General features: G+C 55.7%; 7 protein-coding genes across 7 annotated transcripts; all 7 read right to left on the reverse strand.

Annotated features, from left to right (window-relative positions):
- Positions 1 to 967: 967 nt before the first annotated feature.
- LMJF_31_1600 (hypothetical protein) lies at positions 968 to 3,403 on the reverse strand (the record flags this gene model as incomplete). Its single annotated transcript, XM_001685094.1, has 1 exon — positions 968 to 3,403. One exon carries the CDS (start codon positions 3,401 to 3,403, stop codon positions 968 to 970), a length of 2,436 nt encoding a protein of 811 aa, XP_001685146.1.
- Positions 3,404 to 3,671: 268 nt separating this feature from the next.
- LMJF_31_1610 (diphthine synthase-like protein) lies at positions 3,672 to 4,487 on the reverse strand (the record flags this gene model as incomplete). Its single annotated transcript, XM_001685095.1, has 1 exon — positions 3,672 to 4,487. One exon carries the CDS (start codon positions 4,485 to 4,487, stop codon positions 3,672 to 3,674), a length of 816 nt encoding a protein of 271 aa, XP_001685147.1.
- Positions 4,488 to 4,755: 268 nt separating this feature from the next.
- Positions 4,756 to 5,295, reverse strand: LMJF_31_1620 (conserved hypothetical protein; the record flags this gene model as incomplete). The annotated part of the gene is made up of 1 exon (XM_001685096.1): positions 4,756 to 5,295. The coding sequence occupies one exon, from the start codon at positions 5,293 to 5,295 to the stop codon at positions 4,756 to 4,758; it is 540 nt and encodes a 179-aa protein (XP_001685148.1).
- Positions 5,296 to 5,646: 351 nt separating this feature from the next.
- Positions 5,647 to 6,723, reverse strand: LMJF_31_1630 (putative 3-ketoacyl-CoA thiolase-like protein; the record flags this gene model as incomplete). The annotated part of the gene is made up of 1 exon (XM_001685097.1): positions 5,647 to 6,723. The coding sequence occupies one exon, from the start codon at positions 6,721 to 6,723 to the stop codon at positions 5,647 to 5,649; it is 1,077 nt and encodes a 358-aa protein (XP_001685149.1).
- A 564-nt stretch (positions 6,724 to 7,287) lies between these two features.
- LMJF_31_1640 (thiolase protein-like protein) lies at positions 7,288 to 8,610 on the reverse strand (the record flags this gene model as incomplete). The annotated part of the gene is made up of 1 exon (XM_001685098.1): positions 7,288 to 8,610. The coding sequence occupies one exon, from the start codon at positions 8,608 to 8,610 to the stop codon at positions 7,288 to 7,290; it is 1,323 nt and encodes a 440-aa protein (XP_001685150.1).
- A 5,504-nt stretch (positions 8,611 to 14,114) lies between these two features.
- On the reverse strand, positions 14,115 to 15,551 carry LMJF_31_1650 (conserved hypothetical protein; the record flags this gene model as incomplete). The annotated part of the gene is made up of 1 exon (XM_001685099.1): positions 14,115 to 15,551. One exon carries the CDS (start codon positions 15,549 to 15,551, stop codon positions 14,115 to 14,117), a length of 1,437 nt encoding a protein of 478 aa, XP_001685151.1.
- Positions 15,552 to 16,024: 473 nt separating this feature from the next.
- On the reverse strand, positions 16,025 to 16,585 carry LMJF_31_1660 (conserved hypothetical protein; the record flags this gene model as incomplete). The annotated part of the gene is made up of 1 exon (XM_001685100.1): positions 16,025 to 16,585. One exon carries the CDS (start codon positions 16,583 to 16,585, stop codon positions 16,025 to 16,027), a length of 561 nt encoding a protein of 186 aa, XP_001685152.1.
- Between the last annotated feature and the right edge of the window lie 205 nt (positions 16,586 to 16,790).

A 16,790-nucleotide genomic window follows, 5' to 3' on the forward strand; every position in this document is an offset into this window, starting at 1 on the left:
ACATATGCGTTCAATCCAAACTGCTGATAGCAGTATGTATGTCACCACAACCCTTGTTCTGCCAACTATCGCCGTGATCCGATAGGTCTCTATCAACTGGTGTCTGCCCCACACTCCCTTGCTCGTGACAAGAGAAAACAAAACACGATAAAAACACAAAGAAAGCCTGATCCTCAAAGAGGAATACGAACAAGAAAAAGGATCGAAAAGAGGTATCCTTGTATGCTCTTTCTTCTCCGTTCTTTAGTTCGGACGCGTTCAATGCGTGCTCCATGTGCCTCACCTGCTCCCTAGTCTGCATAAAAGGCAATCAAGAAAGAGCCACAGCAATAATAGGAAAACGTTTTTCTGTCAGCGCGTCCATCTTTCCATAACAGATAAGTTGGCATCCACTACGCAAGGACTGCAACAGGCCCGATCGCGTGACGCAAAGCCGCGCTAGAAACGCTCCAACGCAATGCTGGCCCAGCCGCCCCAGCACGGTCCCCGCCCCACAGCCACCCGCGCAATGCCGGCAGCCACCTGGCGCACGCCCGGGGTGGCCCAGGCCCCACGCCACGAGGCAGCGGGAGCTGCCCGCGATGCGTTTGGGTCGCGCCGACACCCTGCCCATCACATGGATGACGCAAACGTGTCCGCTGTCAAAGATCCCTCCCACGCAACGCCATCCGCGGCCTCACCGCCGGCATCGGTAGAGACGTGCGCTGCTCCGACCCCCCTGCGGGGGTAGGCGCCTGACCCTGTTACGGCCAGAAGCGGTGCAGCATTGGCAAGGGATAGAGGAGCGGCTCGGCTTCCAAACACAAAAACACAGAGTGAGGGTGCGCTGAACCCTGAGATGCCATGCGCTGAGGTGTTCCCCTGCCGTCAGGGTAATAGAACGAAAGTCACAAAAAAAATCAAGAAAAAGCACAGGTGGTCGATCTGGTGCGTGCACGGCGGCTACGCGTCAGAGTCTCTCACGTCACTATGTCAGCAAGGTCACGTCCTTCGCCATGCGCTGCGCCGCATCATTCATCACGCGACAACTGGGAAGGTGGCGCTTGACGTAGGCAACCTCATCATACGGCACCTCGGTGAACTTCACGTTGAGCTTCAGCAACTTGCGGCAGTTGGTTAAACGCTGAATGCCGCTTTGTAGCTTTGTGTACGAGAGATTCAGCTTGACGAGGCAGCAGGCCCTCTCGAGACCGACGAGGCCCTCCGAGGTCACTGGGCACGATTGGGCATGCAGCTCCTCAAGATGGGAACACTGTCCAAGCTGTCCAACCTGAGTGATGGCAGTGAACGACATCGACACCACTTTGAGGGACTGCGCTTGCCCAATACCTTGAAACCCATCATCGTCGACAGCCGTGTTGGAAAGGTTCAAGATTTCCAATCTCTGGCAAGCCGACAAGCTCCGTATCGACGACACAGACGTCTCAGCGATGTCGAGGCGGCGAAGCTGCTGAAGTGCCCCTATTCCGTCGAGGGATCTCACTGAAGACCTGTACAAGATTAGAGCCTGTATTTTCGTGCAACTCAGGAGCGGGCTGATGTCTGTCACCGCGGTCTCGGCAAGATCAACCTCTTGCAGCGACCTGGCGTCGCACAGCCCAGCAATACCCTCCGAAGTTACCTTGGACGACCACACGTTGAGCAGCCGCAGCTCCTTGCACATACCCAGATTGTTGATATCGGAGACGTCGCAGTGCGTCAACGTCACATCTGTCAGCGCCGACGCCTTTGTCACACCGAAGAAAGCGCTCCTCTCATTCACGTGACTGAACTTGACCTCGAGCTGCTCGAGGGACTCGCTTTTCAAAATCAGCTCCAGCGAGGCCACGTCCGTCTTCGACAGCACAAGAACGCGCAGCTTCGGAAGTCGCTCGAGACCAACAATCCCGGCCTGATCGACAAACGAGCCTTGTAGGTCAAGCCTCCACAGATTGCGGCAGTGCTGTAACTTCGTGACGTTGGTGACACGGGTGTGTGCCAACGACAAATCTTGCAACGTTCGAAGCCGCCCCAACCCCTCCAAACCGGCAGAGTCCACCAAGGTGCTCTGCAGCGAGAGCGTCTTTAGGGAATGGGATTCTGCCAGAAAGGAGACGTCACGAATGTTGTTGTTGTTCAGCATCAAGTGCTCGAGAGTCAGCAGACGTGACAGGCCAGCGATGCCCTCGCTCGTCACATGGGTCTTGGCGAGATTCAAGTAGATGAGGCTCTGGCTCTGCCCCAAGCAGTTGACGTCGCTCACGAGCGTGGAGGATAAATCAAGTCGGGTCAGGTAGGGCAGTGTTTGCAGCCCGTCTATCCCATCTGAGTCGACCTGTGCATTTGAGAGCTGAATGATCCGTAGCCCTTTGCCAGCCGCGAGGGCCTGGACGTTGGTGATGCGCGTCCTCGAAAGGAGCAGCTCCTCCACACATGGCAACTGAGCGAGGTGTGGTACATCCGCGTCCTTGACGTTGCAGCCGCTCAAATGCACAGAGCGCAAGAAACAGCATCGTGCGATCCCTGCGCAGTCAAAGTCACCCTTGCAGTTTGTCATGTCCAGCCTGCGCAGTTTCTGCAGGGAAGCTAGGTCGGAAAGTGGGACCCAATTCGATGGCGGTGGTGGCTGCCCGTTCCCCTGTCTCTCTGCATTGCCAATCGCCACAACAGAGTGAGGGTGCACTGTCACGCTGTCCAGAACCAGTTCCTCGATTCTAGATGCGAGAGCGAACATCTGAAGCCGCGGCAAGGCCATCCCGGCAATCTCCACCACCCGCAGGGTAGCAGTGCTACTGTACAGAAACGACAGAAGCTCGTTCAAGGGCAGCGTGGCTGACTTGATACTGAGCTTCTCGGTCCCGCGCGCGACGGCCAGGCACGACAACCACTCCGGCGGTGTAGGGGAGAGAGCTGACCCGTTGATTCCCACACACTCGATACGGCCCAAGGAAAGCAACTCCCCTAGAGAGCAGTTCAGCCGTGGTATATCGATGGTGCTGACGGTCCCGTTCTTCAGCGCCGCAGACGCGTGACGGTTTCCCCAGCAGCACACCCGCAAAGGGCACTCCATGTACTGGGAAAGCTTGGGTGGCGGACGCAGCCGAGCCGTTCCTGATGGAGGGGTGGCTTCAGCTACACAAGCGGTGCTCGGTGCGGGTCGAAAAGCGCCGGAGCACCTCAGCAGCCACCAGCGGCACAGTCGCATACCTTGGACGTCGTTGATTTCGCATCGTAGCTGTGATCGCCTGCCTCGCTGCGAGGAGGAAGAAGCCGCGTCCTTGAACCAATTGAACGAAAGATACAGCCCTTGCGACGACATCTCTCTTGACCTACGTGCCCGAGGCGAAGAGCTGACCCAAGCTCCGGTTTGGCCGGGAAGGTGCTCAGAAATAAGCACCAGTGCGTCCACAGACACGCAACTCATGGACAAAGCTCTAGCCTTCGATACGAAAAGCTGAAGTCCGTGGGGGGCAAGAGAAAGAGAGCAAAGAAGAAGAGCGAGAGAGGTCGGGGTGTAGAGAGCAAATGTGGTGCCTGTCGTCAGTGCAGGAAAGAAGGAATAGCATGAGGCACAGTGCGAGACGAAAAAAACGCCTCTTAGCTACCGAGTACACAGCTTCAACGCGGAACCTGCTTTTCGCTGTGCTAAATCTCTTCAATGTCGTTAAGGAGGCTTACAAGTTCACTCAGCTTCACTGCCCTGCCATCCGAAACAGATCGACGTGCTCCTGCTCACAATCGTGTACGTCACCGGCGATGACGAGCGAATGCAACGGCGCGCCAAAGTCGACACTGAGCAAGTCCTTCATCGTCCCCGCTACCACTTGCTGCGATTCGGAGCCGACGCGCGCTAAACCCACCGCGAAAGTCGAGCCATCAGCGGCCACAGCGCCACCCTGCTTGTAGCCCTCCACCTCCAGGATCTGCTCAATGGCCTGCCTGATCGTCATGTAGCGCGGAGGCTCGTAGATCTTGCGCCCACGCGCAAGATTCTCGTCAGAGATCTCCTTTACCTTGATGTCGAGGAGAACCAGAGTGTGAATGCCGGCAGCTCTGTTGCTCTGTAGGCGCTCGTACCAGGAGTCTGGACGCCACGTCTCTGTCCAGAAGCACAGAGAAATCACTTGTCCAAACCGGTAGAGCTGCAGGCCACAACAACCCACAGCGTTAATGATTGAGGCATTGTGTACGATTTTGCTCTCGATCCCCTGCCGGTTGCAGCGCACAATCAGGTCCGAATGCGTTGTCGCGCCGAAAACGTCGCCGACGACAAGAAGAACTACCTTCTTGACCTTCGCGTCGTCCAGGACAGCCCCGCTCTCCACCATCTCTCTGTCCGCAAGAATAACTGGCTTGCCGTAGATGCCGGCCAGCTTCTCTGCATTGCTGTTGATGAGGAAAGAGGTGTAGGCTTCTAGAAAAACGACATCCGCCTCCTTGACGGCGTTCATACCCTTCACGGTGACGTCGGAGGCATCGCCAAGGCCAACCCCGACCAAGGTGAACATCTACAGCGAATGTGATGGCAGAGCTCTGCGAGTGCAAGCCTCATTTCAATTGACGTGGGACAGTGAAAGAGTAGAATTAAAAGTAGGCTCTCAAGACCGCAGACACACGGATCTCAAACACCCAATAGCAGGGCAAGGAACATCAAGTCTTCTCTCGCACACAAAGTTGCTTTTATGCTCACGTGATGGCGGCGCTGAGGGTCTGCCGCTTAAGCACTCGGCGTTGTTTACTATTGCAGCCGTAAGTTCAAACATGTATCGATAGCACTCACCAATACTTGCTGTCAGAGAGAAACGGAGCTAGCGCGAACACCAGCCCGTGCTCATAAGCTGCTGCGCGGCCAAGGCGGCCAGCCGTCAGCACGCCCATTGCACCAAGGCCGGAGCGCACGTCCTCTTCACCAGTCAGGTTGTCAATCACCTCCGCTAGCTCTTTCCCTTCGTTGAGAATGGGCCTCATGATCGTTTCGCTCATCTCAAAACGCGCAGAAGATCCGATCCCGCACTTGCCCGTCTTCCGCTCTAGAATGACCATCCATCCGCACTCGAACCAACGACCAGCAATGTGCTCGATGCCACCTTCCAGCCCGACACCGTAGTCAGCGTCGGAAGTGACTTCCAGAGCTGCCTTGGCTCTGTTTAGAGCACCTCGCTGGGTCTCCTCTGCCGACATGGGCTGATCACTGACCGCGGAGCTAACGCTGCAAAGACGCACCTCATGGGTCTCATTAGGAAAGCACCTGTTCACAACTGTGACGACGCTCTCTGCTTTGGCACGATTCGTTGTTCCGATTGCCCAGACAGTCATGGCCTTGCTCTGATCAGGTGGTTCTTGACTGGCCGTCGTCGTGTAGCGCCGAAGCGAAACAGTGCGAAAAAGGGAAGCGCAAAATGATTCGAGGGACCAAAACGAGAATGAGTAGCAGCATCTTTACTAAGCTGACCAGGGGATGCAGCATCCCTTCACGCAAGGGATTCAGCTTCGACCACGTCATTGTTGTCGATTTGCCTTCAGAGAGAGGATGAGAGAGTTAGTTGTGCTAGCAGACGTAAACACAGCCGAGCAGAGAGTCAGAAAAACAAAGGAAGAGAAAACAGCGCACGTACGCGCTTTGAAAACATCAAAATAAACATACTGCGCTAAGTCGTCGATCGTAATCTACCTCCTGGCAGTGTGCTCTAGAATAGCAACGCCGCCGAGACCGCCAGCAGCGCAAATGCTCACAAGGCCATGACGCTTGCCGGACCGTCGCAGCTCATTAGCAAGCGAGGTCACAATCCGACCACCAGTTGCAGCAAACGGGTGACCCAGTGCCAGGGACCCGCCATTCACGTTCAGCTTCGACAAGTCAATGTCCTCCGTTAGAACAGGTTTGGCGCCGTTAGCGTACCGGTCAAAGAACTCCTGCGACTTCAGACACTTGATCGTCGCGAGCACCTGAGCCGCAAAGGCTTCATGGATCTCGTAGAGATCGATATCCTTCGGCGTCAGACCCGCCTTCTTCAGCGCTGGACCCCAACCCAGAACAGGTGCGAGAAGGAGCTGCGGATAAGGATCGATTCCGGAGAAGTACCAGCTCTTGACACAAACATCGGTCGGGTATCCAAGCTTCTTCGCCTTCTCCTCAGACATGACGAGCATGGCGCTACCTCCATCTGTCAAGGTGCTTGACGTGGCAGCCGTGATGGTTCCTCCCTCCTTTCGAAAAACAGGCTTGAGGCTTGGCATTTTGGCTTTCATCTTCTCAGTGTCGCGCTGCATAACATCGTCGCAGGTCACCTCGGCCTTCTTGCCTTTCTTATCAATCGTGACAGGGACAATTTCCTCTTTGAAGTACCCCGCCTTTTCAGCCCGGGCAGCATTAGCGTGCGAAGCCGCTGCCAGAGCCTCCTGGTCTTCGCGCGAGATGCTGTTGAGCTCCGCAATGAGATCCCCGTGCCACCCCATGGTCTTTCCAGTGCTCCGCTCTGTCAGCGCAATGCCGCCCGGAAACCACTTCAACGGATTGTAGCCCGCTTCCTTGAAGAAGCTCATGACGCCCTTCCTCTGGGCCATCATCAGCCCGTAAGTCACGGCGCGTGGCAGTGGGACCTCTGTATTGCTCACACTGTCGCTCCCACCGGCAATAACGACATCAGCATGCCCGCCCTCAATCAGCATGCATGCCTGCGAGAGCGAGCTAAGTCCACTCGCGCATGCCATGCTTGTGAGATTGCCGATAATCTTCTTCGGCATGTTCAGATCAATCACTATCTCGCGCGCGCAGTTGTGAGCACTTCCTTGAAGCACCACGTTGCCCCACACGATGTGGTCAATGTCTCTGGGATCCAGCGACGTCTTGTTGAGGAGACCGGCTACGGATGCACTCGCCAGATCCAGCGTGTGTGCATGCACCAAAGCATCTTGAAACGTGCCAAAGTGGTGTGCTTAGACCGTTCACATAGACGGACCGTTGAACAAGGGCATGGCAGAGAGAGGACATCTCCGACTGCCCAGGTCGACATAATAAAATGTGCGAAAAGTCAGAAGAAAGAAAAGGGGCATGGTAAGAGGAACATCGGCCGCATTGTGTTCGGAAGCAAAAGTGGCAAGCTCCCACGAATCGAGTGCGTTTTCAAACTCCTTTGACTTCTCTCATTTTTCGTGCAGATAACCAGTGCTGTAGCCGCCATCAATGGCGTCAAAGTAGGCCTGAAATTGTATAAACAAAGGAAAAATGGTTGAAACATGATGTCAGCGTTTTCATTAGTTGCACACTTCAAACCAAAGCATGCGTGTCTTTGGCTCTCTCCACGGAAATCACTTCTTCGGAGTGTGCTCTAGAATAGCAACGCCGCCGAGACCGCCAGCAGCGCAAATGCTCACAAGGCCATGACGCTTGCCGGACCGTCGCAGCTCATTAGCAAGCGAGGTCACAATCCGACCACCAGTTGCAGCAAACGGGTGACCCAGTGCCAGGGACCCGCCATTCACGTTCAGCTTCGACAAGTCAATGTCCTCCGTTAGAACAGGTTTGGCGCCGTTAGCGTACCGGTCAAAGAACTCCTGCGACTTCAGGCACTTGATCGTCGCGAGCACCTGAGCCGCAAAGGCTTCATGGATCTCGTAGAGATCGATGTCCTTCGGCGTCAGACCCGCCTTCTTCAGCGCTGGACCCCAACCCAGAACAGGTGCGAGAAGGAGCTGCGGATAAGGATCGATTCCGGAGAAGTACCAGCTCTTGACACAAACATCGGTCGGGTATCCAAGCTTCTTCGCCTTCTCCTCAGACATGACGAGCATGGCGCTACCTCCATCTGTCAAGGTGCTTGACGTGGCAGCCGTGATGGTTCCTCCCTCCTTTCGAAAAACAGGCTTGAGGCTTGGCATTTTGGCTTTCATCTTCTCAGTGTCGCGCTGCATAACATCGTCGCAGGTCACCTCGGCCTTCTTGCCTTTCTTATCAATCGTGACAGGGACAATTTCCTCTTTGAAGTACCCCGCCTTTTCAGCCCGGGCAGCATTAGCGTGCGAAGCCGCTGCCAGAGCCTCCTGGTCTTCGCGCGAGATGCTGTTGAGCTCCGCAATGAGATCCCCGTGCCACCCCATGGTCTTTCCAGTGCTCCGCTCTGTCAGCGCAATGCCGCCCGGAAACCACTTCAACGGATTGTAGCCCGCTTCCTTGAAGAAGCTCATGACGCCCTTCCTCTGGGCCATCATCAGCCCGTAAGTCACGGCGCGTGGCAGTGGGACCTCTGTATTGCTCACACTGTCGCTCCCACCGGCAATAACGACATCAGCATGCCCGCCCTCAATCAGCATGCATGCCTGCGAGAGCGAGCTAAGTCCACTCGCGCATGCCATGCTTGTGAGATTGCCGATAATCTTCTTCGGCATGTTCAGATCAATCACTATCTCGCGCGCGCAGTTGTGAGCACTTCCTTGAAGCACCACGTTGCCCCACACGATGTGGTCAATGTCTCTGGGATCCAGCGACGTCTTGTTGAGGAGACCGGCTACGGATGCACTCGCCAGATCCAGCGTGTCTGCCTTCATCAGAGCCCCAAAGGACTTGACAAAGGGTGTCCTCGCCCCTGTGACGAGGACCGCTCGTTGACGCAAAGCATGGCGAGTCGAGTGCATACTTGACAGAGAGAAGAGATTGCAGTTTTGTCTACTGAGTGATCTGGAGACTGATCAAAAATCAAAGATAGAGCAGAGGATGGGCGACATATAAGGCAAAGCCTTTGCAGTCAATTATCAAAGCAGGATGACGCAGAACAAGAAGGAGGAGGTGTGTCATGTAGATGAATTGTGATCAGCTCTTGTGTGCTGCGCAGCGCTCCCCTGAGGTCGCAGCCTTGTATCAAGCACCAAAGCAGAGTCCGAGCAGCACAGCAGCCTCCCTGGGGCAAGCGCATGATTCAGAGACACAAATCAACGCTTCGACAACAGCTCTTGTGACAAATGGAATTTGCTTAATAAAATGGTAAAGACTGTGAATCTCCAGCACTCTGCGCGTCTCATGCATGAAGGGAACTGAGCAACACCCTTTACAGCATCTGACCCTCTTTAAAACAGCTTGCAACAACCCAGCGCCACTACAGCTCGCGAGTCAATAAGCCCATAACCAGCATCATTCAGACTTGTCGACCCGTGTTTCAGAGGCGCGCACACACACAGCTCTCAGAGGCACAAGCAACGGGACACCTTCGATCACATGGCACTTCAGGACCATCCTCGTAATAATGCAAACGCCAAAGTCGCCACATTTTCAGACTCGAAGAGCATATGTCGGATGATTAGCGCAGACGCGGGGGAAGAGCTTCACGATCATGCGGTAAGGCTATCCAGCCAGAGGCCAGGTGTCATGCGATGTAAGGCAGTCCTACGTAGAAACAATAGGTTTACAGGCCTGTCTGAGCACGTCGAGAAACAAAGCATCAGCTGCTTCCTGCATGAGCAGCCCCTTAAGCGTAAAAATGGTGCACGAATATCCAGCCGTGTTTCTGGTGCGAGAGATTCTGTCGGTGCAGCACACCATGCCAGCATGGCTAAAGCAAGAGACTCCCTAGCACTCATTTGGCAACGAGTGCCCTCAAACAGTCATCCCCGCACTCCCGGGATTTGCCCCGTTAGGGGGTGCAGGCATACAGCTTCACCCACAGCGGCCCCCATGCCCCATCTGTGCCAGCCATCACCCGCTTCCTGAAAGCCAGCATTTCAACAGGCGCCTTGCCCAATGCCCAGAAGTGGTGCTGCTTTTTTCCACACGATCTTGCAATCCACACCAACCTTGCAATCGGCCGGAACCCACCTCTGAGTGAACGCGTCTAGGGGGAGATCCGCCAGCGTCAAAAGACCCCCCCCCGAGATACACCGCCGTGTTGTTGGATGAGGCTGAAGGAAACCTTTTCCCTTTGGCACCCCTCGCACAATGAGCGAAATTCCAAGACCTGTACTCACCTCAATCGGAGCGTTCCGCACCCCTCAGCGTACTGATCATCTTTTCCACCTGCAGAGGGCTATTGAAACGCCGGTAAGCCCCCCCCCCAAAAAAAAAAAACAAAAAAAAATTTACAGAGCACCGCCCTTTCCTCCGCAAAAAAGCCCGACTCAGCACCAACCGCTTTTCACCCCTTCATTTTGGGTTGTCGGTGAAGAACTTTGAAACAGCAGTTTGCTGCAGGCGTAAAAACCCTAAAAAGGACTCTGCGTACTCTTTGCACAAAAAGATGCTATCCTGAACACTTTTTCCCCTTTAGGAATGCCGGGGATTAAAACCTTTAAAAAAAGCTTTCATGCCGCACTTGAATCTATCCCTTAAAACACCCCCAGCAAAAGAATAACGGCAACGGCCCCCTTGGAAGATCAACAGCCCCCCTGGCGATGAGTCCCAGCATAACCACACCAAACCCAGAAAGAGGACGCCGAGCGAAAGCGAAACACTAACGACGATTTGCCGCCACTCAAAATGCGAGTTTCAAAGAAAGAGAAGTCACCACCACATCCCCCCAGAAGCACCGACATAAGAACTCTGTCGAGTCACACCTGCGAAAGCAGAAACGAACGAGATATCACGGCAATCCGCAGCACAACGGCACCATCCCCCCGTAGAGTTTGCGAGTCCATAACCAAGATCAAGGAATTTGATAGTCCTGGCCAAAAACAAAAAACAACGGCCCACAAGGAGAAGAAAGCCCCAATTGTTTCTTCACCCACGAGGCCCGACCGCCGCCTGCGCCTCTTGTAGCGCAGCGGGTTGGCATGACAATGACTAGCGTCATTTTAGTGCCGCTGACCCTCCCCCGCGTGGCGGGCTGAAAAACCCACAAACCAGAATGGCATGGAAACGCAAAAGATAAGCAGCCCCCGCCGGGGTGGTTTATCCACGCCACAACAGGCGACAGCCCCCCACCCCCACCACCAACACCAAAAAAAAAGGAAACAGACAAACGCGAGAGAAAAATCCGCCTGCAAACCCCTTTTTGGGTGATTAAAGCGAGACTGTTCCATCGCTAAAAATTTTTTGGTACTGGTGGGGCATTTTTTTTTAAACAGATGAAGAAAAGCGGCACATAAATTTTGCAGGGGCTCTTTTGTGACGGGCGCCCACTGTGGAACAGGGCCGTGCTTTCAAATGCGTTTGGTTTGGGGCGCGCGGGGCGGCGGCTTTGTCCACGGGGTGGGGGCCTTGTTGCCCGCGCCCCCGGCGCGCCCACGCTTTAGCAGAAAGCATCGCCTGCACCCCAAAAAGATGCAAAGGCAAAAAGGCCCCGAAAACACCCAAAGAGGTTGCCACAGCAAGAATCACCCCCGCACCTAAGAAACGGCCTTGCTAGCCCACCTGGAAAAAATGCACAGCGGCGGGGGTCTCATCCTTGGTTGGCTCCGGCCGCAAATTTAGGAAACCGCCAACACCGACGGAAAATGGCGAACGCGTCTCTTTTTGTGCTGCTGTGATGAAACGCAGCAAAAAATTCATAACTCTTTGTGCTGTAGCTAAGCCTTTTGTTGAAGTGATTGCGCGCCCTTCGATCAGCGGCCTCCCTGGACGACAGCCCCACCGTCATTTGTTATGCTTTTTCCACCATAAAAAATACACCGATGGTTTTCAACCTGTTCTCTATATAACGTGTGATTTGGCAAAACTGTCAAAGTTTTTTCTGGTAGGCGCCGGCCCTGGCGGGCGGCAAAAAGGGTTGGCAAACTCCGGGGTCCTCTGCTGGCGGCCCCCCTGGCTGCCGGCACCCTGCGCGCACGACCGTCATGTCTACCCCGTTGTAAAGCTTATTCATTTGAGCCGGCATCGAGTCAAACTGGAAGAAAAAATAACCAGAACCAGCAGCAAAAACAATATTGACCCCCATACCAGGCCGCTTACTGATTGCAAAAAAAGAGCCGGGCAAACCGCCTATCAGCAGCATTTTCTTAACAGAACACCACCCAAACCCCCTTTGTTTTCTATCAAGAGCCGCCCCCCAGTTCCAGTGTTTCAACATACACTTTTTGTTAGAGCAACATTAATGGTTCCCAAACCCTGGCTCATTTATGGGGTGCGCCACTGAAACTTTTCACGACACGGCAACCGGTGGGGCGAAAGAATTCACGGCTCCAAAAAGAAAGATCAAAAGACACATGATGAGTGCGCACTTGTACGCTCACACATCAGTGCGTGTGCATATAAATAGGTCACACGTATATGTGCATATATACATACATGCTTAAGTTAAGCGATCATCCCTTCATTCTGATATTCAAAAGTCCCCAACCCCCCCCCCCAGCGCAAGCACCCCAGGCCCCCCACCCAGACCGAAATAACAGCAAACAAAAAAAAACACTTCGTGAAATTTCCACTTTTCCATAACAGATAAGTTGGCATCCACTACGCAAGGACTGCAACAGGCCCGATCGCGTGACGCAAAGCCGCGCTAGAAACGCTCCAACGCAATGCTGGCCCAGCCGCCCCAGCACGGTCCCCGCCCCACAGCCACCCGCGCAATGCCGGCAGCCACCTGGCGCACGCCCGGGGTGGCCCAGGCCCCACGCCACGAGGCAGCGGGAGCTGCCCGCGATGCGTTTGGGTCGCGCCGACACCCTGCCCATCACATGGATGACGCAAACGTGTCCGCTGTCAAAGATCCCTCCCACGCAACGCCATCCGCGGCCTCGCCGCCGGCATCGGTAGAGGCGTGCGCTGCTCCGACCCCCCTGCGGGGGTAGGCGCCTGACCCTGTTACGGCCAGAAGCGGTGCAGCATTGGCAAGGGATAGAGGAGCGGCTCGGCTTCCAAACACAAAAACACAGAGTGAGGGTGCGCTGGACCCTGGGATGCCATTTGTTAGGACCTTTGCGCTCTGTGTTTTTTCTTTTCGGAATGAGGGGGCGGGTACGGGTTTGTTAGGTGGTACAAAAGGGTTTGTGTTCCGGGGGCGCTTTGCGTCGGGAGGGGGTTGGGGGCATTGGGTGATAGATGAAGATCGGGGCGGGGCCAAAACACCTTTTGGGTGCTGTTGGCGGGGGTGCGGGGAACGCAGGAAGCGTTCTTAGTGTGTTTTGGGCGGAAATCTTGTATATCGGGCGCCGTGGTGTGGGGGAGGGGAGGGCATCGGTGAATAATGGGGGGGGGTGGAAAGGTATGTATCTTTGTCTTGTCGCGGGTGTTTTGAAAAAAGGAAAGGGGGGGGGGGCTGGTATGGGGCAAGGGGCTTGGGAGCAGTTGGGTTTCTTGCTGGGCGAAAAACGGTTAAAGGCAAGATGTCTTGCGGGGGGGGGATGTTCTGCTGTATGGGATGTGCTTGGTGTTCCTTTTCGGCACCTTGGGTGAATGGGTTGTTTTGCTGTAAATTTGGATTTCTATCCAGGAGGCTCTTGGCGATTCTGTTCTCGGGTTTCGCTTCTGCGGCGGGGGTTTGGGGCACGTGAAGCGGCGGGGGGCCTGGGGCAGATGCGGGGCGGGAAGTTTTTTGCGACAAGGGGGGGGGGGACTCAAGGCCTATTAAAGGGGAACGAAAATTTCAGCGTGGAAGGAGCTGGGGCGTGCGTGTGGTTGCTGGCGATTCTTATTTGCCAAGGTGGCGTTGTGGTCAGGGGGATTTCGTTTTTTTTTTTTTTGTGTGTGTGTGTGGGGGGGGGCTGGTGGCGATGAGGGGGCGCGGGTTCTTTAGAGCGGGTTGATGGTTTTGTTTGTGGTGCGCTTTGTGGCATATTAACTGCGTCTGTGTTGTGTGGGCTCGGTGGGTTTGTTGTTTCTGCGCTTTTTGTTTTTGCCCGTGTGGTGGGTGTTCTTCTTTGGGGGGGGGTCTGCGGCGTGTTCTTCGAAGCGGGCGTCCGCCCCCAGCGGTGCCGTTGGCTTTGGCGGGGCAAGGGGGGGTCCCGGCTGGGGCCGTCGGGGTTTGGGGGGGGGTCTTTCCGCCGGGGTGCTTGGGGCCTGGCCAAGGGGCAGCCGGGGGGTTTGGCGTTGGGTGTAAGTTTTTCGGTGTTTGGAAAGGGGGGCGTGGTTTGGGGGCGGGGTATCACGGCGGTGCTCGTTGGCCCGGGCCGAGGGGTGGTGGGTGGTGGATAAAGGGGGCGGCGGGGTAGGCCGCAACCCGGCCGAATGAGCGGCGCAGCTAGTGGGGTCTTGGTTTTCTCTCTTAAAACAGTGTTCAGTCATTGCGGCGCGACACCGGCTTCAAAACCTGGACCGGTCCATACACTATCGTGGGCGATGCGGGCTGGCTGCGGCGCGACTCGATTTCGTGGCAGAAATTCTTGTGCTTGTCCCAGTCCGCCTTTTGGCACTCGGGGGAGCAGTAGAACGTGACGTCGCAGCCGCTGCACTTGAGGAGGTCTTTTGTGGTACCGGGGCAGGACGGGCTTGCACACTTCATGTCAGCCTGCTTTCCGACAAACACGTCGCGGCTATGCACGGCGAGGTGATATTCGGGGGCGCTGAGGGCGAGAAACACGGTCAGAATGTGCTCCTTGAGAGTGTAGAGCACCTGCAGAACATCCTCGCAGTCCAGGCGGCTGTAGGCAGCCTCAGCAGAGGAGAGGGCCTCGTTCAAGGTGGGAACTAGGCTACACAGAAGCCGAATTTCCTTCACCTCGCTCTTGACCCACAGTACTGCCAGGACGATGCGGTCCAAGGTAAACGTCTTCGCGCTCGGCAAGTCCGCGATGTCGCTCTGCGGGGACGAGATGGACTCGATGTTGTCGAGGGCGTCGAACAGGGCTGTGCGGCAGTAGAAGAGCCTCCCGTTGTGGACGAGGTGGCCAATGTCGTCCAGGTGCGGGTTTTCCATGAAGTCCTTGCAGAAGTTGTGCAGGAACTTGGAGGTGGTGTCGTGCATGCGCGCGTCCTTCGCGTTGACCGCGGCGATCATGACGCAGTCGAGCACCTTGATCTTCTCCATGTCGCGCAGGAAGACCGTCGGACCGGTGCGCAGTTTTGCGTAGCAAGGGCATCCATCGCAGCACACAAAGGTGTTGAAGAGTAGTTTGCCGTTCGACGAGTACGGCGAAACGCCGTTGCGAGTGTTGACGGTGAAGAAAAGAAACTTGATAGAGTCCATGAGGCGGCGAAAGGCCTCGGCAGAGGCCATGTTCTTGCGCAGAGAGCACACACACTCCGTCACGTGCCCGGCAGCCGCGATGAGGGTCTCCGAGTTCTCGGACTTCGTCTTCTGCGCCGCTGCCTGAAAGCGTGTGCAGTGCTGGTCCAGCAGGTTGAGCAATGCATTTTTTTCGCTGGCGTTCGACACAGTGAACTTGGCCGTCATGCACACAATCCGAAAGACATCGTGCGCCTCGCCGAAGACACCAGTCATGTTGCGGAACGTCTCGTGAGTTGCCACACGATTGTAAATGAACGTCACCGCCTTTTCGAGGAACGGGTCCTCGTGGAGCACCGTGTGCGCCATCAGACAGTCCATCAGCCGAGTTGCTACGGCAACGCGCTTCGACGGAGAGATGTTATCCATGTAGTCGTCAAACCACTCCATCCGCATCTCTCGAAACGGGTAGCGCAAGACGGAGTCATGGTTCACCGGCGGGCGGTCATCTCCTGTTTCGGGGGAGGAGTCGCGTGACTCGTCAGTCATGGTGCACACAGGAATACAAAGAAGGGGAAAGAAGCACGGGAGAAACCGGTGACGGGGGTATTGAATGTCGCACTGGCTGAGTATCTCTGAGTGACTAAGGTCACGGATTTGAGGAGATGTGGCGGAGGAGGAGGTTTGTGTGTGTGGGGGGAGTGATTTCGCTAGGTTCATTGCATACAGCAGCGGCACACGTATGCGAAGAGAGTTGCATGAATAGAGCGGAAGACTGAAACGTCGAGGATGATGCGCTGCGCCGTGTCAGATCTCTACGCCAAAGGCGTGTTAGGCGCGCATCCGCTGCCGTCACACACCAGCAACAACAATAAATGAAGGGTGAGAATCAGATGAGACCGCAAGGCGTGCGTCTTTCGGGATACGATGCTGGATCAATCACGTGGCTGATCAGCGTGTCCCGCCACCAGATTTTGGCATGTGAGAGCAGGGCTAACGCTTTTTCTCACAGACACGAAGTGCTAAGTAAAGTTCGCATACCACAGCGCTTCTTCGGCCTGCCCGCGAAGGTATGAGTCGAGCAGATGCCGCTCCGACTCCTCCAGCCTGTCGCGGACGTCGTTCAGATCAAACCCTTTCTTGGCAGCAGCGAAGATGATGCGCAGGTAGCGAAGCTGGTAGAGACGGAACAGCTGCGCGGCAAGTCGGTTGCCTTCGGCGCTCATGTGGCCGCTCGACGTGGGGTTGCTCAGAAGCCGGCAGAGCTGCAGCCCGGCTTGGTAGAAGTACGGTGACTTGCGATGAAGGCTGGGGGCAAGTGGGTCCGTCTTAAACTCGCGAAACGTAGCGAGGGAGAACGTGTGAGGTGCATGAACACTGACGTACCCTTCAGTGCGAAGGGCTGTCGCAGCCCACAAAGGGACGGTTGCCACACAGCCCGCCGCCACCTCAGACACTGTTTCGCCTTCGTGGGTGCGAACGGTGAGATCCTTGCCCATGCTGAACGACGGGACGGTGAATGTGACTGCGACAGGCTCCTCGCAGGCTCCAATGTCGTCCAGATCAAAGTAGCTGCGGATCATGGGTGCGCACAGGTTCGAAAGGGTGCGGTGAAGCTAACCGAGAAGCGATGAAGCGTTCGACGAGCGGCGCGTGCGCGTCTTTTCTATGTGTAAATGGCGCAGCTGGGCTGTGGGCCACGCAAGACGTCAGTCGCCTATATAGACACCTCCTCAGATGGGGAGAGCAAGATGTCGACGATATCGTGCTGATGTGATGCAATTACTC

Source organism: Leishmania major, chromosome 31 (genome assembly GCF_000002725.2).
Source record: "Leishmania major strain Friedlin complete genome, chromosome 31".
In the NCBI taxonomy this organism is placed as follows: Eukaryota; Euglenozoa; class Kinetoplastea; order Trypanosomatida; family Trypanosomatidae; genus Leishmania; species Leishmania major.